Raw genomic sequence first — 25,684 nt, 5'->3', positions numbered from 1 at the left:
TCTGTCAAACATTTCAAATAATTGTCTTGTCACCTTTAAGGTTTGCATTGTCAACATAACACTAAAAAAGGAAATGATGGATAAGTTTTACTATTTTTTTAATTAAATTTGAAAGCAACAAAAATCTCTGACTGCATACATGAAAAAAAAGAATTCTTTTAAACTATAGATAATATATCACCTCAGTAAAATGGTCAGATTATAATCTCTTCATAGTGAATCACTTTTGATGAGTTCTGCTTTTTAATCAATCACTTAAGCTTAGGGCTGACAACATGATTGATCAGGCCAGTCAGGAAAAAGCTTCAAACCACATCCCAGCATATCAAACTTAATATATGTGCACAGACTTTCAGTCCCTTAAAACCAAACCAAACAAACAAAAAGCCATCATTCACCTGCCAAACGTAATTTAGGTGTAAGACAAAAATTTCCTCTTCGTCAGGGACTAACATCCAGATTTTACATATTCAGCTTCTAGTTACAGTCAGTTCTTTTGTAAGCACAAGACGGGGTTAAATGGCCCATCTTTCCACATTGCATAGTGATCAGTTGCAGTGCCTGCTTTATTCTGCATCTTGTTCAGGTCTATGTGATTAGACACATGGCTGGGGTGGAGTTAATTTTCTTCATAGTAGCTAGTATGGGGCTACGTTTTGGATTTGTGGTTTTTTGGAATTTTGGAAACAGTGTTGATATTCAGGGATGTTTTCATTATTGCTGAGCACTGATTATACAGAGCCAAGGCCTTTTCTGCTCCTCACACAACCTCACCAGCGAGTAGGTTGGGTGCGCACAAGAGGTTGGGAGGGGACACAACTGGAACAGCTGATCCTAACTGACCAAAGGGATATCCCATACCATATGATATCATGCTGAACATATAAAGCTGGGGAAGGAGGAGGAAAGGCTGGACATTTGGAGTGACGTTTTTTCTTTCCAAGTAAATATTACACGTGAGGTATTCCTGCTTTCCTCGCGATGCCTGAACACCTGCCTGCCCATGGGAAGCAGTGAATTAATTTCTTGCTTTGCTTGTGTGCACAGCTTTAGCTTTGCCTATTAAACTGTTTTTATCTCAACTCACAAGTTTTCTCTTTTAGTCTTCTAGTTCACTGCCCCATCCCACTGAGAGCAGGAGTGAGAGAGCTGCTGTGTGATGCTCAGTTGTCAGCTGGGGTTAAACCACTACAGTCCTTTTTCATGCCCAACATGGGGCTCAAAGGGTTCGAAAAACAACAGGTTTGATTGGAATGTCTTAGATCAAATTTATAGACTGTTATTGCCATTCACCTATTAATTGCAGGCTCCTCTGCTTGCCACGGGCTTGCTTGCCTTGCTGTATATTGAAGTCTAGTGCTCGCTAGTGGGTGCTGTTCACTTTTGCTGCTCGCTGTAGCACTGCACCACTGATCACCTTACTGCTATGCCTGGGAGCATTCTGATAACAGCAATGGCCCTGCGCCAGGGATGGCAGATGGCCAGGGCATCGCTGCTGTTTCTGTGCTGCTGTGTTGGACAGGCTGGAACTCGAGGCAAAGGGACTGTGTCCTGTGGATAAGTCCATGCAGGAGCAGGACACCTTGGGGTGTGTCTGTGGCTGTGGATAAGCCCATGCCAAAGCAGGTACATCTCAAAGTGTTTACGGCTGTGGTTATGTCTGTGCCAAAGAAGGTATACCTCTGAAGAGATCGTGGCCCAAGAATAAATCCACAGTGGAGAAGTTATACCTCAAAACATTTGTGGCTGTGAGGTCCATGCAGGCGCAGGTACACCTTGAAGCACTGGTGAGGTCATGCTGGAACACCTCAAAGCATGTGACAACAGAAAAGCCCACAGGAAAGCAGGTACATCCCTGGAGGGACTGCAGCCATGGGTAAGGCCATGTTGGAGCAGGTTTACTTCTGAAGGATGTGTGGCTGTGGTAAGGCCATGCTGGAGCAGGTATCTCTCTGAAGGCATTGTGGACCATGAAGAAGCCCACATTGGAACACATGAACTTTGAAGTGACTGTGGCTGTGGATAAGTCTATGGCACAGCAGCTATACTCTGAAGAGACTGTGTATTACTAGGAACAGGTACACCCAGAAGGACTACAGTCTGTGGATAAGTGCAAGCCAGTGGAAGGGCGAGAGGAGGAGTTCGTTGCGATGTTAAACCTTACCACCTGGCTCAATGGGACTGGGGTGGAGATTGTAATGGAAATACTTTTAAATTGTTATGACCCATGATTTGAGTTGCATGTGACAGGAATTACTATATGAAACAGTGAAGGATAATCCTTACAAGAAACTGTAAGTGCAGCAGTGACCCTACCTGAGTTTTCTATCTGCCATCCCACTGGGGGAGAGTGAGCAAGCAGCTGTGTGGTGCCTTGTTACCAGCTGAGGTTAAACCACAACCCAAAGTGAGAAGGCTAGAAATATATCAAGCTAAAATACATATTACTTACAATGTTTGGATTTGTCTTCTAAAATAGCCTGTCCTATTGTTTGGATCCTGCACTGGGGTTTCTGGGGGGGTTTTGGGTTTGGTTTTTTTTTTGAAATCCACTTTACTTCAGCCTGAAAGTATTAACAGGACATGTTCTGTTTGGTTTTCCGTTTGGGTTTGGGGGTTTTTTTGACATTTTGGGGCCTGCTGTTACTAGTCCAGAACCATACTGTGCAAACAGATAACTCCATACCTCATATTTTCCTCTCAGTTGGGGCCTGGAGAATACTGTCCATCAAAGGTGACAACCTTATATGGTACTTCTAACACCCTGTGATTCACAGCTAGGATCAGACATCAAAACACCATTTTCCTGGACAAATGAAGCTCTTTGTATTTCTTTGCTTTGTCCTATTTGTTTCTTCAGACTTTTATGAGCCCTCAGTAACTGACATTTATTCTGTCATTTTTCTCTCATACAGTGGCAGAATGCCTGCAAGTGACAACCTTTACAGCTCCTTGGTGCTGTTCTGCTTTTTAACACTGAAAACTGTAGAGCACATCCTGATTCTGCTGTCCTCTTTGGCAGATGTTGCATTACTTTAATCAGTAGCTTTTTTACCACATTTCCTAACAATTATTTGGTTTGAGGTTGCTTAGGTTGGTAATTTTTCTATCCTTGAATGGAATATATTCATGCTAACTCAAAGTGGGTTTTGTCAGTGCTACTCTGGCTTGTGTATACCATGCCTGCTAGAAGGCAGTCTACATACATGATACTACACATACACTTGTCTTGCATTTTCATCTAACAAAAACTGTTTCAAAGAAGTAATAGTTTAACACAGGTAAACAGTATCTTCTACTTCTTTAAATATCATTTGTTCACCTTGTTCCACAATTACAGTATAAATGTATTGGGTTTTTTTCATTCATAATATCATTTGCTTATCTGTATGTTAGCAAGCTTCAGACCTTCTTCAGAGATAGAGCTCATCTGAAGCCTGTAAAAGTGTCTAATGGGTATTAGGATTTTCATTCCCTATATTCCATGTTTCTGCAATATTTCAGGAAACACCACTCAAATGACTTCTATTAAATTTTAGTGTACTACTTAAAGCTTTTCTTCTACACCTGATAAAGAAGCCTCCAAAAATCAAGGATAAGTTAGTCTGCCACTGCTGGAAGTTTAAACTGTTTTTTTCAGGTCTCATCCAAGAGCACAAGTTTCTGCTTCACATTTGAGAACAGAAAATGTTTTGGTTTAGTCAGATTGGTTTATATAGACCTGTAGATCTGCAATTTGCTTCACTGTGTGTTTCCTCTTAACTGCCTAGGAAATGCATGTGCAACAACCCAGTCTGTCCAGACTACATTCAATTCTAAGTCAGGCACCTGGAACCAAAAGCAACATCTCTTCCATCAAGCACATGGATACAAGGTCCACTGTGAAAATAGTAACAGGTCATTTAGAGCCTCCACCAGGTAGTAATAATACCTAGCCTTTGTAAATATGCAAGTGTCTTAGTCCCACTTGGGACTTTTGTCCCACACTTGGCCTCACTTCTCACTATCCCAGCCCTGTGCATTGTTAAGCTGCTGCCCGGCTTGAGCTGGGGCCATGCGCAAACCCAGCCACCACCACAACTTAGCTGCCGTGGCCGGTCCTACCTGGTTCTCCCTGTTGGTCACGTCCTGCCCCTGTGGTCACCCTTGCCCTTGCCCCCTCCCCTGTGCTGTGCATCCCCCTCCCACTGTTCCACAACAGCTGTGTTTGAAACAAACGTCTCCACTTATAGATAGCTGTGGTTTAAGGGTACTGCAGTGATTTGTCAAAACAAGATACTCATTATTTAATCCTTTCAGTTTCTTGAGCTTTTTGTTAAGTCTTGCATCCTACAATTTGTAAAGGTATTTTGTTTGCCTAGTAGCATGCTTAGGTGGGGCAGGAGAATTAGGCATCACTTTTCCTAACTTACTTCTGATTTAATTTTATTTCTTGTGGTGTACATACAGAGGTCACTATTTGTTATTCCTTCTGAATAAATGACTTCAACTGGACCAGGTTCAAATTCATACTTGTCTGTCTGTAGTTAGGATGCCCTTTCCCAAGCTGCCCAGAGGTTCTGATTATAAGCACTGCTTACTGGTTTTTTTCCCAGCATCAGGACTTCATCTTTGTGAATGTTTTATTACTATTAATGTCCAATTGTGCTGACTGGTTTTTTTCCCCCACAGAATCTCTCAAGGAACAAGCAAGACACAATGGTACCTTGCTGGGAAAGTTGCTCACCAAAGGGACTGCTACCTGAGCAGAAACATGAATTCTGTCTTCTGAGAGGTGCCTGTAAAACTGCTGACACATCCAATATAGAAAAACAGTTGTCATTGATATTATCCTCCAGCATTGCACCCTTAACAGAAAGTGCAAAATATACTATCGTTCTTTTTGTTTTCTTATTTTTTATTCATAAATAGAGATTCTTTGCTTATCCACTGCTGTAGCCAATGATATGTCTGAAGTTTTTCAAAACCTAGTACAATAAGCTTATCCACATCCTCCTTTGGGCTTTGTTCTAGAGAGAATTTTGGGATGAGGAGGTTCTTCCAGCTCTTCACTATTCAGGGTGGGTTGGCACAGTCAGTCAGCAGCTCCCTCCTTCATTTTCCGTTTTTGTTCTGACTAGTGATAGAAGTCAGCTTTTAGACAAAGTGCAGAACCCCCAGTATTTATAAACTCCAGATTCACAGCTACCTTACTCAGCAGACACTGACTTCAAATGATTACAAGAAACATGCACTTTGCAACCAGTCACTGTCAAATATAAGGCTCCAGGTCTGTGTATAGATGGAAGTAATGTTTAAACCACCTTCTGATGTCTTCTGCACTTTGAGAAAGTTTCAGTTCTGCATGCATTTTCAGTATTTTATTCTTTGTGCTATAAGGCAATCAGTGGTGGCTCTATTTTACGCGTGGGCAAGAAATTTGCTGTTCTCTGACCCATTCCAGCTTGCTGAGGATAGCAACAATGTTACACTCAGACTGTCAGTTTGAAGCTCAGGCTCAGAGAACTCAAGTTCATACTCCCTGACTGATCTCATTGCTCATATATTTTGCTCAGACTTGGCTTGAATCTGGAATTGGAAACCAAGGAAAGAACTTACTTTTGCAGTTTAGATTGGATGAGCTTAAGCCAAATGAAATTGCAAGCGGCCCACATTCTGGCACAGTTTAATTAAGAAACTCAAGATGCAAAGATCCAACCCAAACTGTATCTGAGAAACTCTGGCCTTTTAGGCATAATTCCCAGTAACAGACTGTGCAGCCCAGAGTACAGGAACATGTGGATTTAAAGACCTTTCCTGAGTTCTTACTGTTCTTAGCAGAAAAGACTCTTTTCATAGGTGCAAACTGCCATAAATTAGAATGATGTCACAAAATTATTGTACTGAATATGTCATTAGTTCAAGGTCAGATAAGCACAAAGGAAGCTGACTGTAAAATATGGACAATACAGTCCAGTTCAATTGATCCATCTCACTAATAAATCTTACTGCATACAAGTTTGGGTTTTGTTGTTTGTTTTTTTTTTATTTTATCCACTATTTGATTCCTTGAGGTCTAAAAATTGTTCAACCTGTCCCAGTATGGTGATACCATAACCATATGTGTGTGTGCATGTGTGTATAGATATCTCTGTGTGTGTGTGTGTGTGTATATATATATGTGAAAATCACACCAAGATAAGTTCAAGTGCTAAACTGGACTTCCCCTTTGATGGGAATTCAAGTGCTAAATTGGATTTACCCCTTTGACAGGAATCTAGGCTTGAAAACTGTTGGGCATTTTTCCCTAGCTTGCTGAATAAGCTTTCAACTCCAAATGCTTGGAAACATTGATTTATGTGCTTTTATACTACCCTATCTCTCTACCCAGAGAATTCTGTAAGATGGGAGCAGCAAGATTCATCAAGAGATGACCCAGCACGAGCTTCTTCCTAAAGGCAGGATTAGTAATGTTTCTCTCATTTTTCATAGACTGTCACCTAATCTGCACTTTAAGACCACTTGCAATGCTGGCTAAACAAACTTCTTTAACCAGTCATTTATAATCCTCTCCTTGATGTTTGAAATTTTCTTCCCTGGTATCTAACCTGAATCTTTCAGAGTAGGGTCATGACTTATTGCACAGACATGGACATCAGAGTATTCCTTCCTTGTCGTTAAAGCTTTTTATTCACAAAAATCTTCTAGATGACCTTAAATAACTCCCAGTGTTTCCTCAGGTTTTCTAGAATGCTCTCATTACTCTGCCTTCCAGTTGCTCTTCTACTGGTATACACTTTTTGAAGTGCAACTCAACTAAATACAGATATAGAAGTTAATGAAAAACTAAACAATCTTTAATCCTCTATTAACAGCGGTAAGGTGGCATCCTTCTGTCACACAGTTTATGGTTATGTAGCTACACAATTTGTATTTTTACATCAGGACTGAAGTATCCCACTTACAGATATGTAAATATGGGATTTTTAGAAGGGCTCTGAATCATACAGAATGTTAATGTTAGATCAAATAAGAATATCACAATGACATTATCTGACCAACCAAACATAAGGTGGAATTAAGACTACAGGAAAATTTTATTAGCTTATTTAATTTTGCTGGTTCTAATAAATACACACAGTTCTATTTTTGTGTTTACCTCTTTGCTTTCTACTAATACCTAAATATGTAACATGCAATAATAATTCATCAGGCCAGTCATTAGACTGTAGCTGCTTATTGTAGCGAAGTGGGAACCTCATCTACTTAATTAAAAAACTCTATGAATATTGAATTTATCCAAAAGATTAAAAAAAAAAAAAAAAAAGTATATTCTGGAAATAATTTATCTGTAGTCTTTATGAGCCAACTACTCAATTCCTAAACTTTCACAGTAGAAAAATGATGACATCCATAACTTTGTCTCTTCTGGAAAACCTTTTTCCTGCTTATTCAGTACCAAATGCTGAAACAGATATATTCAGTACAATCCACTCTGAGATTATACTGAAATAACCCTTATCTGTTTAAAGATAGCAGAGATTAGTAGATATGTAAATTCTACCTTGTAAAACCTTTCCTGTCCAATAAAACATGGCTAAAAGGAATACAATGTGGAGTTGTCTTTAACATTGTGAATGAAAATAGATGAGAGGCAAAAAGCTGCTCCAATTGCAAAGACAAGAGAAATGGTAGTGTAGCCAGCAACAATTAATCCATATAACAACTGATAAACCATGGATAAGAGAGGAATTCAGAATCCAAGAAAATAATTGTGGAATTCATTGTAGCCCTTTCTTGCTTGTTACAAAGGCACGGCTTGCTGACTGTGGTGGGAGAGAAATGAGGATACCACCTTCTTTTGTCTGTGGCTCTGAATCAGAACAACTAAAGTTCTCATACAGAGGAAGGTGAATTTACTTTGGCTCCATTTTCATGGTTCCCAGATGAGAAACGATGATCTTAGGTAGTCAGCAGTGTTCACTTAGTAGTTTCAATATTAGCTATTTGAAATATATTGAAAGTTAAAGTGACAAGATTACCTCCCACTTAAAAAAACCACTTTGATTCTTTTAAAATATGAGAAAAAGTAAAGATTAATTGAAGAAAATTACTTATGGAACAAAAAGTCCATTAACACTGCCCGCATCATTATTTATAGAGAAAGTAAGTTATTTCTGCCAAAGTGACAAATTACCCTTGAACAGCAAAAGGAAAAAAATAGTTTATAAGTTCAAGCAGTAAAGTTATTAAAGAAGATCTGACTGCACTAAAAAACACACAACATATTAGAAAAGTCAATTTCTTAAATTAAACCACAAATCAGCAAGTGGACAAAGGACTGACCTTGGATCGGGGTGGTGCTCGGATGAACCATTTACAGTCTACTGCTTCAGTTTCAGAAGCTTTTCCTTCTTTGACAATTTGCACAGATTCCACAATTCCTTCAGGTCCTCCCATCTCAAACTCACAAACTAAATAACAAAATACCAGAAAAAATGAAACCTGAACAGCAAACAAAAATATTTTCTACAGAAGAGTGCAAAGTCTTCCAAGTTAAAAAAAGAACACAAAACAACATACCAACCTGGCAATGGTTTCAAAACACCAAGGTCCTTAAAATCGGGATCTTAAAAATTGAGAAAGAGAAAATTAATTTTGTTCAATATCTTGGCTATAATGTCCATGTGGTAAAATTTGACAATGCACTTCATAATATAATTATGCTTATATTTCTTAGAAATAAGAAATGTTTCAAAACTATGGCAACACATTAATTACTAATGCAGAAATTAATGATACTCTCAGACCAAGATTGTTGTAGGTTTTTTTTCTGTTATGAAATGCTAGGTTTGCCTCTCTCTCTCTGTCTTTGAAGAGTTCCAATATATTTCTGCCCACAGTAGAAAGCAAGAACATCACAATACTTTAATACATCAGCCTAATGAAAGAGGATATATTTACCGATCTATTCAGAATCCTTTTGCCTATTTTATATTTATGTAGTATTTCCCCAGCTTAGCTAGGGAAATCTAAACTCCATTCTGTGTTTATGAATACTCTGCCATCCCTACTGTCAAAAAGGAAACTCTCTGTCAGAAGCATCCATTTGGTCTTCCTGGAATAGATACCACAAGGGTTTGCCATGGAATTCATATGCTAACAAGGTAGTAAGTCTAATACATGTGATATTTTCAATCAGATAAATATGATCATATTTACTAAGACTCTTGGTATCATGCTTTTATAGCCAGTTATAACACATAGATGAAATGAGTTTTATCTTAGACCTATGCTTCAATAGACAATTACCCATTGAAAAATCATTTCACAAAATTTGTCCCAGTTTGAAGATACTATCCAAACCCAGAAATGTAAAAGAAGCTGAAGTATTTCAAGAGAAAATGACTTCTTCAGAGTACACTAGTCTTGTCTGGGAGATTTTAACCATTTACACTTCTTTTGTACCTAAAATTAATATTCTGTGCACGGGAAAATAAACTAACAAACCAAAAAATAAAATAATAATAATAATAAAAAAAAACAAACCCAAAACAAACCAAATAGCCAATCAAACAACCAACCAAGAAAATCCACTGGCCTTTATTCTTCTTTTTTTTCTGGAAAGTTGATAGGATCTGGCCATATGAAATCAGTGATAAACACTTTCATACAAACATTCTGCATTAAGCTTCTCCTGAGCCACATACATAGTGCCCAGGCCTCAAAAGAATTGCACATGAGGAAAGCCAGGCTACAGTTTGGGCCATGAGGCTATTCATGGAACTGATCTTACTGTTTCAGAATTGGGTCAATGTAAAAAAAGCTATAAATAAAACAATGAAGAGAAAGTCTGGAAGCAGGAAATACATAAAGTGAAAAAAAAAAACCCAACCAACCCACCACTAAAACTGCTATTCCTCTAGACTTAGTCAAGCCAGGACAGCAAGAATCATAACCAAATAACATCCTGAAAAAAGTCTAGTGCTCTATTAGCAAGACCAGTCATTTTAACCTGAACAATCAGAATGTCTTGACTTCAAAAACTGGAGTTGCAAGATCACTTTTTTAAACTGCTGTTCTACAACCAGGCTGCTTTTGTTTTTCCCAGTTACCTTTTCAGTTGCACAATATAAATCATGAGTAAATACTCATGAACTTAAGGGACTGCAAATATGACTGAGTAGGTAATTAGTATTAATTGTTAAGCAGTTTTATGGATCAGTAGATAGATATGCTAACCAACAACACTACATGTACTGAGATATTTGAGTTAATGTCCTCAGCTGTTGTTAGAATTGAACTTGGCTAGGGATGTGAAGGATAGCAGGAAGGGATTCTATAGGTACATAGCGAATAAAAGACAGTCTAAGGACAAAGCAGGACCTCTCCTGAAGCTATCGGGAGAACTGGCTACCCGGGATTTGGAGAAGGCTGAGGTTCTTAAGGACTTCTTTGCCTCAGTCTTCACCGGCAAAGGCTCTGACCACACCACCCAAGTCCTGGAAGGGGAACGCAGGGACTGTGAGAATGAAGACCCTAGGCCCACTGTAAGAGAGGATCTGGTTCGAGACCGTCTTAAAAAGCTAAACGTACACAAGCCCATGGGACCTGACGAAATCCATCTACGGGTCCTGAAGGAGCTGGTGGATGAAGTTGCTAAGCCACTGGCCATCATATTTGAAAAATCATGGCAGTCAGGTGAAGTTCCCGATGACTGGAAAAAGGGAAAGGTAATCCCCATTTTTAAGAAGGGAAAAATGGATGACCCAGGGAATTAAACACCAGTCAGTCTCACCTCTGTGCCTGGCAAACTCTTGGAGCAGATTCTCCTGGAAGGCATGCTAAGGCACATGAAAAACAAGGAGGTGCTTGGCGACAGCCAGCATGGCTCCACTAAGGGGAAATCCTGCCTGACCAATTTGGTGGCCTTCTATGATGGGGCTACAGAACTGATGGACAGGGGCAGAGCAGTTGATGTCACCTACCTGGACTTGTGCAAAGCATTTGACACTGTCCCGCATGACATCCTTGTCTCTAAATTGGACAGACATCAATTCGATGGGTGGACCACTCGGTGGATAAAGAACTGGCTGGATGGCCGCACGCAAAGAGTTGTGGTCAATGGCTCGATGTCCAGCTGGAGACCGGTAACGAGTGGTGTCCCTCAGGGATCAGTGTTGGGACCGGTCTTGTTCAACATCTTTGTTGGTGACATGGACAGTGGGATTAAGTGCGCCCTCATCAAGTTTGCCGATGGCACCAAGTTGTGTGGTTCGGTTGATACGCCGGAGGGAAGGGATGCCATCCAGAGGGACCTCAACACACTTGTGAGGTGGGCTGATGCCAATCTGATGAAGTTTAACCATGCCAAGTGCGAGGTCCTACACCTGGGTCAGAGCAATCCCAGGCACAGCTACAGGTTGGGCAGAGAAGGGATTCAGAGCAGCCCTGCAGAGAAGGACTTGGGGGTGTTGGTCGATGAGAAAATGAACATGAGCCGGCTTCAGTGTGCGCTCACAGCCCAGAAAGCCAACTGTATCCTGGGCTGCATCAAGAGGAGCGTGACCAGCAGGTCGAAGGAGGTGATCCTGCCCCTCTACTCTGCTCTCGGGAGACCTCACTTGGAGTATTGTGTGCAGTTCTGGTGTCCTCAACATAAAAAGGACATGGAACTGTTGGAACAAGTCCAGAGGAGGGCCACAGGGATGATCAGGGGACTGGAGCACCTCCTGTATGAAGTTAGGCTGAGAAAGTTGGGTCTGTTGAGCCTGGAGAAGAGAAGGCAGTGTGGAGACCTCATAGCAGCCTTCCAGTATCTGAAGGGGGCCTACAAGGATGCTGGGGAGGGACTCTTCATCAGGGACTGTAGTGAGAGGACAAGGGGTAACGGCTTAAAACTTAACCAAGGGAAGTTTAGATTGGATCTAAGGAAGAAATTCTTTACTGAGAGGGTGGTGAGGCACTGGAATGGGTTGACCCGGGAGGCTGTGAATGCTCCATCCTTGGCAGTGTTCAAGGCCAGGCTGGATGAGGCCTTGGATGGCATGGTGTAGTGTGAGGTGTCCCTGCCCATGGCAGGGGGGTTTGAACTAGGTGATCTTAAGGTCCTTTCCAACCCTAACTATTCTATGATTCTATGATTCTGTATCTAGTGCTGAAAGCAACATACTAAAAGGAAGCCTACTTTGTCTACTGATTCAAATTACCATCCAAACCATTACATTTCTTCATTTGGCTAAATTTGCAAGGATCACTCTGATTTACTGAAAACACTCCAACATTAGCAAAGTCCAGAGGAGGAAAGAAGAAAAAGGTCTTGACAAGATTTCTCCCATATGAAGAAGTTTTCATATAAAGGAGTGCAAGCAGCAAGAATCTAGGCGGAAATGTAATCTAGACCATGAAATTTGACCCATGAAACAATTCTGAAAGTAAGTTCTTATTTGATAACAATACAGTAACATTGATAACAATTAACATTAAAGTGTGCAATCTGTTAGAATTCTAGAAATGGTAGATCTATGGTAGATCTTGCTCAGATTTAGAAAAAAAAAAGTCTTTTTGCAACCTTTCAGCATCTGAAGAATGTTAGTGAAATAGAATCTATGACACCTGAGGTGATATACTTCATTAAACATTTATAGTATACCAAAATTCTTATAATGAAATAAGAACCTGTAAATAAAGTATTATTAGAGATGATGAAAATTAAACCATGTTTAAGCATATTTAACCATCAAACGCTTGTTGTTGTTGGTTTGTTGTTTGGCTTTTTTTTTTTTAATAGTCTACCATTAAACAGATTATACTTTAGCAGCTCTTCTGTATATAATTCAATCAAGTTGTTATTATTAGTCTCACTGAGTCAGAACCCTTTTAATGATATCTAAACAGTGAGAGGCTATATCTTCCAACAGACAGATAGTCTTTATGAAAATCATGCTCTCATTAGGAAAACCTCCCAAGACAGACTTTTTTTCCCTTAAAAATAAGATTAATCACCTGTAATGAAAAAGAAAAATGGGAGCAATAGGCCCTGAGGGGAATGCAATACACGGAATTTTTTTATGGGATCTCCTTAATGGAGGAAACATGCAAAAAGAAACACATGAATTTTCATAAGAAATGTGAAAAGGTGTAAATGTTATATAAATTGAAGATCTTGCATCCAAAAGAATATCTGTGGCTCTTTCTGAAGCATTGGATGTCTTTTTTAAAAAACAACCAAAGCCAACAAAATAAAGGTTATCCAGAAATCTCCTTTGGTGATATATTGCAACTGATTCCACAAATAATAGATTCCTGCAATGTTTAGTTACTGTAATCTTTTCTATAAATCCTCTGTCAAGCACAGAATTACATTTCAAACTTTTTATAAGGTGTAAAATCAGTGCCAGGTTATTTAGATTTACTGGCAAACAAGCAGAATGAGAAACTTTAAAGTAAATAAAGAAGAAAATGGCTCTAATATGTAATTTCCTTAATCAGTAAAAAAAAAAAATGCAGTGGATGAGCAGACAGACAGTGGGGTGAACTGAAAACTAGTTGAACAACCAGGCACATGGTGGTGGGGATCAGCAGCATAAAGTCTAGTTGGAGGCCAGCAATCAGTAGTGTACCCAAGGAGTCAGTACTGGGTCCAACCCTGTTTAACATCTTCATTAATGATCTAGGTGATGAGGCAGAGTGTACTGTCAGCAAGTTTGCTGATAACAAAACTGGGAGGAGTCCAGGGTCATGCTGCCATTCACAGGCTAGAGTAATGGGCTGAGAGGAACCTTATGAAGTTCAACAAGCAGAAGCGCAAATACCTTCACCTGGGAAAGAACAACCCCATATACCACTACGTGCTGGATCCACCCAGCTGGAAAGCAGCTTAGCAAAAAAGGCCTTGGGAATCCTGATAGACATCAAGTTGAACATGAGCCAATAGTGGTGGCCTTGGGCCACCAGTATCCTGGGCTGCATTAGGAGTGCTGCCAAAAGGCTGAAGGAGGTGATCCTTCCCCTCTATTCAGCACTGGTACTGCTGTGTCCAGTTCTGAGCTCCCAGTACAAAAGTGATACAGGCCTACTGGAGACAGCCCAGCAAAGGATCATAAAGCTGATTAAGGGACTGAAGCACTTCTCATATGATGAACGGCTGAGACAGCTGGGACCGTTCAGCCAGGAGAAGAGAAGGGCCAGAGGTGATTCTACCAAAGTGTGTAAATACTGGAATGGAGGGTGCAAAGAAGATGGAGTCAGGCTCTTTTCAGTGGTATCCAGTGACAGAAAAAGACGCAATGAGCACACACTGAAACACAGGAGGTTCTGTCTGAACATCAGGAAACACTTTTCCACTGTGAGGGTTTCTGAGGTCTTTTCAGGTTGCCCAGAAAGGTTGTGGAGTCTCCATCCTTGGAGATATTCAAAAGCTGTCTAGACATGGTCCTGGGCAAGGAGCTCTGTAAGACCCTGCTTGAAAAGAGGGGTTTACAGGCGGACCTCCAGGGGTGCCTTGTAACTCCAGCCATTTTGTGATCCTGTGATTCTATAATAAATAAACACTGGAATGGGCTAATATTGAAAAAAAACTAGCCAAAAGACAGATCTAAGATATTAGAAGAGGTCAGACAAATCATAGAATCATAGAATGGCTAGGGTTGGAAAGGATCCTAAAATCATCTACTTCCAGCCCCTCTTCCATGAGTAGGGACACTTTCTACTAGACCAGGTTGCTCAAGGCCCTGTCCAACTTGGCCTTGAACACTTCCAGGGATGGTGAATCCAAAACTCTAGGCAACCCCTTCAAATGTCTTTATTTAAAAACATTAAATTTGAATAAAAAATCCATTATCAAAACTGTTCAACTTGTCTTCAAAGACAGATTCTGCGAGGCTTTTAAAAGCAATTTTAAGTAACACAAAAAAATTACAGTATTTTCTTTCTTACAGAAGCACAAATTTGTGAGTAAACCTCTCACATTTTATTCATCAGTTTCTTTATCTTTTCATACAAAGTTCATTTGGACACTTTCTCATAGTGTCAACATCAAACCTGTTGCATGCACTGATAGAAATAACAGATATCTCACTCTTGGAAGTCAAATTATTGAGGTCAACAGAATTTTCAATATTTCTTTTTTAAAAAAGGAATATTGAGCTGGTATGTTCCATAGCATAGCTTGGCTAGAATATACTTAATTGCACACAATTATACACACAATTACTGAAGTACAGTAGATACAGTAAAGAATACAAGGAATTGCTGTATGGTCAGAAGTCAAGATGTAGGAAATGTGCGCCACAGAATCCTGGTGCAGGTATGAAACCTGACTGTGATTAACTTTTGCAGTATTTTTCTTTCTTTTCTTCTATAAATGAGAAATGAAGGAATTATTTGATCAAACTATGCACTACAAAGGGTTGATGTCTGAAACATAAAAGGACTTTTTGCTGTTTGTGAATACAAAAAAAAATCCCTTTTTTTAACAGTTATATACACAAAATAGTCACAATATGTAGAAAACATTTCCTAATGATAAATATGGAAACTGACTATTTTTACTCATTGAAGAGACAGATGTAGATATGTCTTTTAATTTTCCTGTCTTTGACTGACTAGAAATAGACATTCAGCTTCTACCTATCAATATTTAAGAGATTTTAACAAATGCATATGGTTTTTTTAAAGACCTGATTTTACATGTAAATGCTCATGGAAAAGTAAAAAGAATTGCGCTATTCAGCAAGCCACCAGTTATTTATTTTCAAATTTATGAAGTCAGGTTCTTTTACAATGATTTCTGGGAGCCTAAACCAGTTTTGCCATCTTGAGGGGTGAAATACAGTTCTCTGCAAAAGCAGAGCTTGCAAAACTCAATACAGAACAGCAAGATTATTCTACAGTATTTTATGTGGTTGCTTCCTAGTATTTGATGATACACCAAAAATACTGGAAGATGGTGACCAAAAGAATTTAAAAGCTTAAAAATCTGCTCAAAGAATCACTAAAATGATTTTAAAATAGAAAAACGTTTCTATAAGTAAACATCTTCTGTGAGGTGGACAAAGGAGGCTTAGCTTTTCTGCTGGACAGAGGAATGGAAAAGTACTTAGCAGAAATAATACTGAGTGAAATAGATGCACAAAAATATAGAAATTATTGTCTTGTTAGTTGAAAATGAAATTTGCCCTGATGAATGCTTTCAACTCTGTAGTCTTTCTGAAACTTCTGGGATTTTGGTACACATATCAGATAATCCAAACACCGTTTCAGACCTATGCTCTTATGAGTTCTCTTTCTTTATAACATGGTTCCCACCCATACAAAATTTAAACTGGAGAAAGACCCTATTCTAGGCAGTTTACAGAGTAGATAAGAGAGGCAAGCAGGCTAATATGTCAAAGCCTGCCTTTGTGTGCATGAAAAGAGAAAGCTAGGTGCAACCTCTTCAATCACGTGTCTGTTACAGTAGAGTTCACTCAGGCACTTTTTGTCTGCTCAGTTCAACTTGTCTTAGCAAGAAGTTATGCAAAAACATGGATTTCCATTTTCTGGTGTTACAGCCTTTTCATTTCCAAATATATGTTAAAGAAACAAGAATTAACTTCTGGCATACAAATATCTAGCTACCCCACACAGTTGCAGTATATCTCATATTAATGAGGTCACTATAGCTGTGACGTTTGTAAACCAATCTAGTATATTAATTACACTATAAAGATACTTTGTGAGTTTAACTGAGATTAGTAAATGTGACAAAAGAAAAACTAAAACAAAACAAAATAATTTGGAAATCAAACTACTGGGCAGCAGTTTGTGCTATTTCAATATAGGGAATCTGTTTAAAATAACTAGAGCAGGTTGGCTGTATTTTTCTAAATATGATTATAGTTCATATAATCATATGCAGCATTGCATATGATTGCAATGCTGCAGAATTCATTTATAAAAGTTCTTCCTAAGACAAACAGTAGCTTTAATGTACTTTATTGTGAGTCAGATCAGCAAAGGCAAGACAAAATCTCCTTATGGAGCTACTTCCTCAAAAACAACATTTCTCAAAATTCTCCAGAGTACAAAACTTTCTGGCTTATTTGTCTTCTTATGACTTCTTGCTCATCTAATAGCAGGTAGAACTTCAAGGTGAAATAGCAAAAGTCATATTCACATATGCTTTTGACCTTACCATCTTTCAGTTCTTTCATGTGAAACTGAAATTGTTGCAGTTCTTGGAACTGTATTTAGCGGGAAAGGAGAGTAAGAATGGACCGGCAACAGTGTCATACTCAAGCTTGATGATATATGTGTGGGATTATTTGGTGGATCATTTCTATTATGTTATATATTTATAGTGGCTGAGTGCTCCAATTAGGCATCATATTACTCTTATGCAGTACCCTGTGTGGGGAAACACAGGGAAAAATGATATTATGACAAATATTTCAGGGGCTGCATATACCTTTATCTACTAGATGCCTGAGACTGTGTGAAACAAGACTGAATGAGCTTAGGAGCTCACTTCCTCTGAGCAATGCAGCTCTGCTGCAACAGTGCAGCTGACAACACCAGGACTGACTATCAGTCAATGCATCTCTCCAAGATAATATCCCAGTGGCTCTCTGTGATTGACTAATGGTCTCTGAACTTGATGAGGAAGACTGATGTGCAACATAAAAGTGCTACGGAGCTTTTCCTGAATGATGTTAAAAAAAAAGCATAGCCTAGTCATGCGATTTTAGCATAATACTAGTAAGGCTTGGGATTTGACTCATTGGTTTGTTATAAATTACTACTAGACCAGCCAAGAAAAAATACTTTAAGTTCATGGCAGAAGAATAGGGAAAAATGATCCAGAGGGCTTAGCCACAACTGGTTGTTAGGAATTACTTCTTCAGATTTAATCAATTTATACATGGTTATTGCTTGCTGTCATTGAGTGCTAAATCTGTATATTCTTTTCAGAGAGGCCATCAGTCCATGGAGTGGGTTTCTCAGGACAGAGGGAACTTGTGGGAATAACTTTGTGTTGTGGTTTAAGCCCAGCCAGTAACTCAGAACCAAGCAGCTGTTAGCTCACTCCCTCTTTTCCCCCCCACTCCCCTCCAGACAGTATAGGGAGTAGAACTGAAAGAATGTAAATCCCAAGGCTTGCAATTAGAACAGTCCAGTAACTAAGGTATAATACAAAACTACTACTGCCACCAATAATAAGAATGATAAGGGAAATAACAAGAGAAGAGAATATAAAGCTAAAAAGGAAAAAGAAAAAACCTAGTAAACACAAGTGATGCAAAATGCAATTGCTCGTCAACTGAGCAGCGATCTAGGCCTTCCGGGTAACTCCCCCCAGTTTGTATACTGGGCATGATGTGCTGTGGTATGGAATACCCCTGTGGCTAATTTCGGCCACGTGTCCTGTCTGTGTTCCCCCACCGCTTCTTGTGTACCTCCTCACTGCAGAGCATGAGAGGCTAAAAAGTCCTTGATCAGGGTAAACATTACTTAGCAACAACTAAAAACATTGGTGTGTTATCAACATCGTTCTCAGACTACAGCGGAAACACAGCACTGCTACTAGGAAGGAAAATAACTGTTACAGCTGAACCCTGGACACTTGGTGATACAAAGTAACCTTTGTTATTCTAATATAGCAAAAATGTTTTCTCCTACTTTTACCTCAGAACATTCAATAGAATTAATGCATTCATTGCAATCCCAATTCTTTTGAAGAAGTGTCTTTTTCAGCAATTATAGTCAACAGAATATATTACTTGTGCTACTTCAAATAGTACTGAATAACCTGTAGTTGACCACACATTAAGACACATTTCCACTACAAACAGAAATACCAGTACAGTGTTTACACCTACTAACATTCTTCTGCTGTAGCTGGCCACACCAGGTAAGGCACGCATGCTATAGGAGTCTTTTTGAAGAAAACTGCATCTCACATGAGAAACACAAATACCTCCTCTAGTTTTCATGTGTGAATAGTTTACTGTCCACCAAGAGTGCACTGTCTCCAGTATTTTTCTGTTACAGCCTAGCAAAGCATGAGGTGGGCTTTCGCTAAAATGAATAACTGTGTCAGAGAGTACTGGAACAGAGCTGAGTTGTGTTTGAAAAAACAACAGATTGCTTAATCATCTGACCATGTAAGATGCCAAAAAGAAATGAACCAGACACAATACTCCAGAAAATATGATCTTAAAATGGAATCAAGGGAAAGACCCATTGACAAAAAGCTATTCATTAGTTTACTGCACAACTGCTAGATTTTTGAAAGTTATTGGCTAAATTATGTTGTAGTGCTCTCCTATAAAAGTTTTTGTATGATTCCAAAAGCCAGCATCACAGGATGTTTTTAAAATATATTCAATATCCAGAGTATAAATCTGACAGTGTTTAGGATCAAGGGGAGAATTCTAGGTTTTCATCCCCACTGGAGCCTGAATGCTCTCTTTCTAAAGGAAGAATGAAAAAAAAAAAAAAACAAACAACCCAAACAAAAAAACCCAACAAACCAAAACTAGAACATATCAAACGAAGAGTGTAATCCATTCATTAAGCAAAACTGTCAACACTAATTGTAATTTTATGTGCCCACCACAAATATTTTCAGTGATCAAAAAGAGGAATTCTAAAAGATACATAGTCAATGAATTGCTGAGGAAGGCACATCAACACCATGTCCTAGAAACTACTGCAGGAAAAATAAGTCTTCTCTTCTGCCCTTTTTAGCATCCATAGTAGAATAGCTGTCAGTGACATCAGAGCATTCCTTTTTGCTCTGCTACTTTTAGATTTTATGCCTAGAAATTGTGCTTTCAGGGCACAATACTGTGGAGTTTTCTTGGAGATAATCTTGCACTTTCTTGCTGATAGTGACCTAACATAGACATAATCTGTTAGAAAAAAGACACCAGGTCAACTGGGACTTTAACTATTTTGATGAGAAAAGCCCTACTGTATGCTTTACTATGCATTTAACTAAAACAAACACAATTCCTACCAACCCTAGCCCAAAATGGTTTCCACTTAGTGACTAGAGATTCATCAGTAACAGTAAGATGTTTTGTCATATGCCAACGTGAAAAAAACAATCAAGATGATAAATTCTAAATCAAAGGGTATTGCCTTCAACCTTTTAGACTTTTTCTTTAAACAAGATCCTTCTAGCAGATCTTCAGTGCTCTTTGAGTATCATTTATGCCACATGCTCTGTGTTTACTAAACAATTCTCAAACTGGTTTGTCACGAACATAAGCAAACAAATGGGTCTGGGATAATTAGAAATCTGTAATCTAGAGTTTGAATAGTTAGATTTGTGTCTATAAAATCTCAGTTACTGCTGATTTTTCCTCAACCCAGAAACTAGTGAGCCAGCTATCTCTAAACAGTGATTGTATCCAGTATAGATTAGTGATTTTTCTAATTATATTATCCTAATTTGTAAATTTATGTTAAAAGATTGTAGTTTCCATGGAATTAAACACATTTTCAGTTTTCCCTCTCTATTCAAAAGCTACCAGTCTGAATCAACAATCTGATTTCTACTGGATTTACTTAAAATTTTAATATTGATTCTAACAGAAGCAGATTTAGGCCCACAATCTAAGCTGAATTTAGCAATTGGTTTATTGAGTGCTACATTGATTGACTGGCTCAGCCTCATATAGAGAATGAAGATTGGTCTTCTGCATCACAATCACCATGAAAAAGACATTGTGATTCATTGAATCACACTTTGAAAAAGCAGTGTTCCTAAGTCCTTATGTCTACTTCATACAATACCCAATATTGCCATTAAGTGGCTGAAGAGACTGGGAAAAGAACAGCAGAGTGCGTACTGATTAGAGATTGGCCAGTTCTTCTTCTGATGTGGCAATATTCAGAAGAAATGAGTTATCAGGCAGTTTTCACTTTCAGCGACAGCAGGACAAACATGCCGGTCAGTCACAGCACACAGGATTGTTAAGTATGGGTCAGCTGCTTATTCAACAAGAAAGCAATAATTAAATTTCATTTGACCAGATCAAGTTTTTGACTGCCAAACAGCAGGATTTTTCTTAGCTTTATTTGAAAGAGTCATTTAAAACTCTAGCAATAAAATAAATAAATTAATAAATAAATAGACCCTTTAATTTAAAAGTGCTATAAAATCATTATCTATATGTGTATACAAAATGCTCTGGAATACAAACAACTATATTAATACTACAAATGATTCCTCGGGGGAGAGCACATGCAAATACAGAGATTCAAATTACCCAAATCTGATTTTTAAACTACTAAGACAGCACATATTTTATTAAAAAACCCACAACCTATACACTTATTTTATATAATTTCAGTACGGACTTCATAGTTGGCAGCAGTTAGTAACCACCTGCCTAATCCACATAATGAAATCAGCATTAAAGAAAACAATATTTTTAAACCTGTTTCTCTGCATTATCTTTTAATATGAATTTTCACACAGAGTTGAGAAATAAGATACAAGAATAAAAAGAAAGGAAAAAAATCAGGAGAAAACAAGAAGTGGTATCATACAATCTTTTATTAACCCACATACTGCAGGCAGCAGATTTGATAACATTGTCTCTTGAGCTTCAACTATCAGATAACATCTGGCAAATGTTGTTTGTAAGTCCTGTTACACAACATCTTTTGCCTTCTCAGTGTCATCTAGGGGACTGATATGTGACTAGAATAACACATTTCATGCTGCCTGCTTCTGTTATGCTAGCACAAATTTTTAATAATGGATGTGCTACAGACATCAATTTATTTAAAACTGAATTCTCAGAAAATATTTGGAAATTCTGTTCCCATCATCTTACTAATGACGCAAGCAATCTTTCTTAACACAAACTGCTGGGTATTAGATATAGTCTTTTGACATCAAAGTATCCAAATAAACTTTCTGCATGTCTAGTGTGGAATGATCTCTGAAGAAATATTTTTTAAACGTTGATCAAAAGCACTTGCTTAATTATTTTGCAATTAATTCATTCTCTTTGATGGCATTTAATTGCTTGGTAAATTACATCACCCTAAACTTCACACACACAGAAAAAATCTATAGTCCATTTTAGATTGTGCACCACAGACCAAAACATTTTGTCTCACTGAAGTTAAATTCTCCACTAGAAATCTATTTAAGGTAACACTAATGTCAGACAGTCATTCACCTAGGCAATTGCAGATTATGCTATGATCAAGTAAACAATGTGCATTTGGCATAGTAGAGAAGAGTCTTCAGAACTGGATAATTTGAGGGCACTGGTTCTCTCGATTTCAAAAGAAAGATATTTGTATACTTAAATATTTGTGGTATTTATTATATCGTTGATTTTTAACAAGAAACAAAATATCTGTCTTGAAAATTGCCAAGGGCAGAAATAATTTTGCTCACAGGAATGTGGCCTTGTCCTGGGTTCAGCAGCAGCAGTCACTTTTTCTCCTTCTTAGTAGCTGGTGCAGCGCTGTGATTTTGACTTTTGGCCTGGGAATAATACTGATAAAACCGATGTTTTCAGTTGCTGGTCAGAATGTTTACTCTGACCAAGGACTTTGTGAGTCTCATGCTCTGCCAGGGAGGAGAGGAAGCCGGGAGGAAGCAGGGACAGGACACCTGACCCAAACTAGCCAAAGAGGTATTCCATACCACAGCACGTCATGTCCAGGGATGTAACTGGGAGTTATGCAGAAGGGCATGCTCTCTGCTCTGTCGGGCTCGTTTTCGGCGGGTGGTATCGTATTCTCTTCCCTTGTTACTTCTCTTATCATTATTATTATTGGTGGTAGCAGTAGTGATTTGTGTTATGCCTTAGTTACTGGGCTGTTTTTATCTCAACCCATGGGAGTTACATTCTTTCGATTCTCCTCCCCAACCCTTCGGGGGGGGGGGGGGGGGGGGGGAGGGGAGTAGAAACTGCGTGGCTGACTTGCTGACTGGCTTAAACCACGACAGACCTGATTTGATTATGAATAACTAACATCTTTTTAATGAAGGGTTTTCAATTAGACTGTATGTCCACATGATTGCAAAGGGCTATCAAATCAGATTGGATGTATCATGGCAGACCAGAATACAAGCCTAGACCCAACCTGCCTGACTATGAATCCAAGTACATGGGTATTAATAGAAGTCTCAGTCTTAAAACAGAGAAGATTTTGTTCTTTTCAGGTGAGGGTTATTTTTTTTTTGTATTGTATGACATTGTAGATAATGCTTTTATGCACCAGATTATATTAGGTATGTGAACACTGCACTGCAGTGAAAACTAGGAAGACAGGAAGGGTTAAGGAATCTGGTAGTTTTCATTCAATAATTATGAATGCAAGTTTTGAAAGTAGTTTAAAATGTTTACATATAACAAAAAAGAAATCTCATTAGCATGTCATATCTAGCAACAATCAAGTTTTTTGTTTGGCTTTTCTTTTGCCTTTTTAGTTAAAGGGAAAAGAAATGGCAGACAATACAACTATGAAAAAAATAATTGAAAGATAACAAAGTGACAGGTTCACAACGAAAATAAACTGAAATTTGAATCTTCCTAAATGCAGTTCTTTTGCTTAAATAATTGCTTATTTCAACAGATGCTTCACTACCTAAATGTCTTCATGCTTGGTTCTAAACGAATTAAGAAAGTAAATGAACAGAGAATATAGGTGCTTTAAATGTATGCAGATTGTTGAATAAATGAGTGAGTAAACAGTAAATAAACTACTGATAAATAGTCATAGCTGTCAACAACATGCAGCATGGAAGACAGACACCATTCTTGGAAAGACCTCCAGCTGAACTAGCTCAGGCTCAAGAGATTTGAGTTTCCTCATTATTGGAAAGTTGTGCAATAAAGGCAACTACTCCTCAGCCCTGACATCTACTAAGTTCCTAAATCAGCAAGTGAAGAGATGAGATTTTCTCAGAAAAAGCAAGATACTAAAGATCATCTTGGCTTTCCATAGGTATCTCTTGTTTGTGGAAATTTTTATGTGGGGGTTTAGCTTCCAGTTTTAGAGAAAAGAACACATAACAAAAAAAAAAAAAAAAAAGCAACCAACCACAGCCCTCTTTTCCTATCAAAATATAATTGTCCCATCCAAAAAAGTTGTTCTTAAGTACTGAGCCACTTTCATTTTAAAAAGCTGATTTGGCAATTATGCACTATCACAAGTTTAAGTAGTGGGAATGTAGTAAAAAATCTACTGAAAACTTTATTTTGAAATTTAAAATCTAAGGAGTGGAACCAGTACTCAATGAAGAAGTTTGCAGAACTAGTATCACTTCATTTTACAATTTGTGTACCTGATTGAAATACTGAGTTGGATGAAAAAAATTTATCTGAATAAATTCTGTTCTAAGCATGGTTTAAGAAAAATAGCAGGAAGACAGACAAGTTACTAATCATGATGTTCTAACCAGCCAAAACACAGCTTGTTATGTGCTATGTGACAGAATTTGAAAAGAAGTGAAAATTGGGGGTTAGTGAGCCTGCTTAAGCCTATATTAGTGTGATATTGATCAAAACCACACACATTGAATTGATATATATGTATCTACTACATAACTTGTGTAAAGGTAGAAAACTAGTTTTTAACTCATTAGAAGAGTTTAAGAAATAGTTGCTCAGCCGTACAAAATAAACAAATATTTCATTTTGACTTAGTTCAATAGATAAAAATGTAGAAGACAGTACTTAAATGTACTTACCTTTAAGTAAGTACCCATGCCAAGAGATTGCCTTGATTTAGAAACATGCTTAAATGTAGGTTTCCTGAAGTTCTTTGCTAAATTGGGACTAGATTTAGTGGCTTGTCAGTGCAGCATTTGAGTATAGTAAGCTTAAGCAAGTGTTCTTTGGAATTATCCTTGGGCATATCAGAAAGTAATTTCAGAGATTTTTGATGGATTACAGTGTTAAATTAAAGTAGCTGTTATTCCTATTTGGCCTGAAGGCCTTGGGGAAATGAACAGGTTTTGCAGAGAAAAAAATAAAAATACCTAACATTTGGACTTGCTACAAAAAACCCCCCAAAAAAACCCAACCAACCAACCAACCAAAAACCCCACAAAAAACAAACAAACAAAAAAAGCATAACTTGAAAATATCTAGGCGTTGAACATAAATTGAACAGAAATGATTCACAAACTTTGGCTGTCCCAAAGGAAAACTGTTCAAAGGTGCAGATACTCTAATGAGCCAGCTTAAAGTTTATTTATAAAATAGTTAGGACAAAATTTCTATCAAAGTAGAATCTCACTTTTGGACCTGAGCAGCAAAGAAGCTCAAATGTGGTATCTGATGAAAAAATTACATAGTCTGCATTTCTCAACAGACAGTAAACAAATCAGCATAGGTCATAGCCACCAATAGCAGAAAAGACATATTAACATGCAGCTACTAGAACGCAAATATACAGAACAATATTCAATAACATTCACTACAGTACTGGTAAGCAAAAGAAACTCTCTGGATTGACATCTACAAAAAATATTAATATTACCCTCAAAAATGAACCAATGCTAAACAGTTGTGTATGTACAACAAAGGCTAAGAGAGGACATGTTTTAATTTACTAACTATTGCAAAATGTAAAACTATTCAGCTCTAGAAACAGAAATATGACTGACTTTTCCAAGGACTACAGTGTGCACAATCGGAGCTACTAATTACTGGGCAAGAACTCTTTCTATTAGTTACAA

General features: G+C 38.1%; 1 protein-coding gene across 3 annotated transcripts in view; it reads right to left on the bottom strand.

Moving 5' to 3' along the window:
- The window catches only part of NETO1 (neuropilin and tolloid like 1), a gene marked incomplete at both ends in the record, with an annotated part of 68,255 nt that overhangs the window by 22,147 nt on the left and 20,424 nt on the right, over positions 1 to 25,684 (bottom strand). For 2 of the 3 annotated variants that reach the window (XM_080610227.1, XM_080610228.1), the window contains 2 exons: positions 8,326 to 8,453; positions 8,567 to 8,608. In XM_080610227.1, the coding sequence (XP_080466353.1) occupies positions 8,326 to 8,453; positions 8,567 to 8,608 (170 nt within the window). Of the gene's footprint in view, positions 1 to 8,325; positions 8,476 to 8,558; positions 8,609 to 25,684 lie in introns of all 3 variants that reach the window. The other variant, XM_080610226.1, reaches the window with a different exon arrangement.

This window comes from Psittacula echo (genome assembly GCF_963264785.1).
Source record: "Psittacula echo genome assembly, chromosome: 2".
Taxonomy (NCBI): domain Eukaryota; kingdom Metazoa; phylum Chordata; class Aves; order Psittaciformes; family Psittacidae; genus Psittacula; species Psittacula echo.
This window is presented reverse-complemented; position numbering and strand designations above follow the sequence as displayed.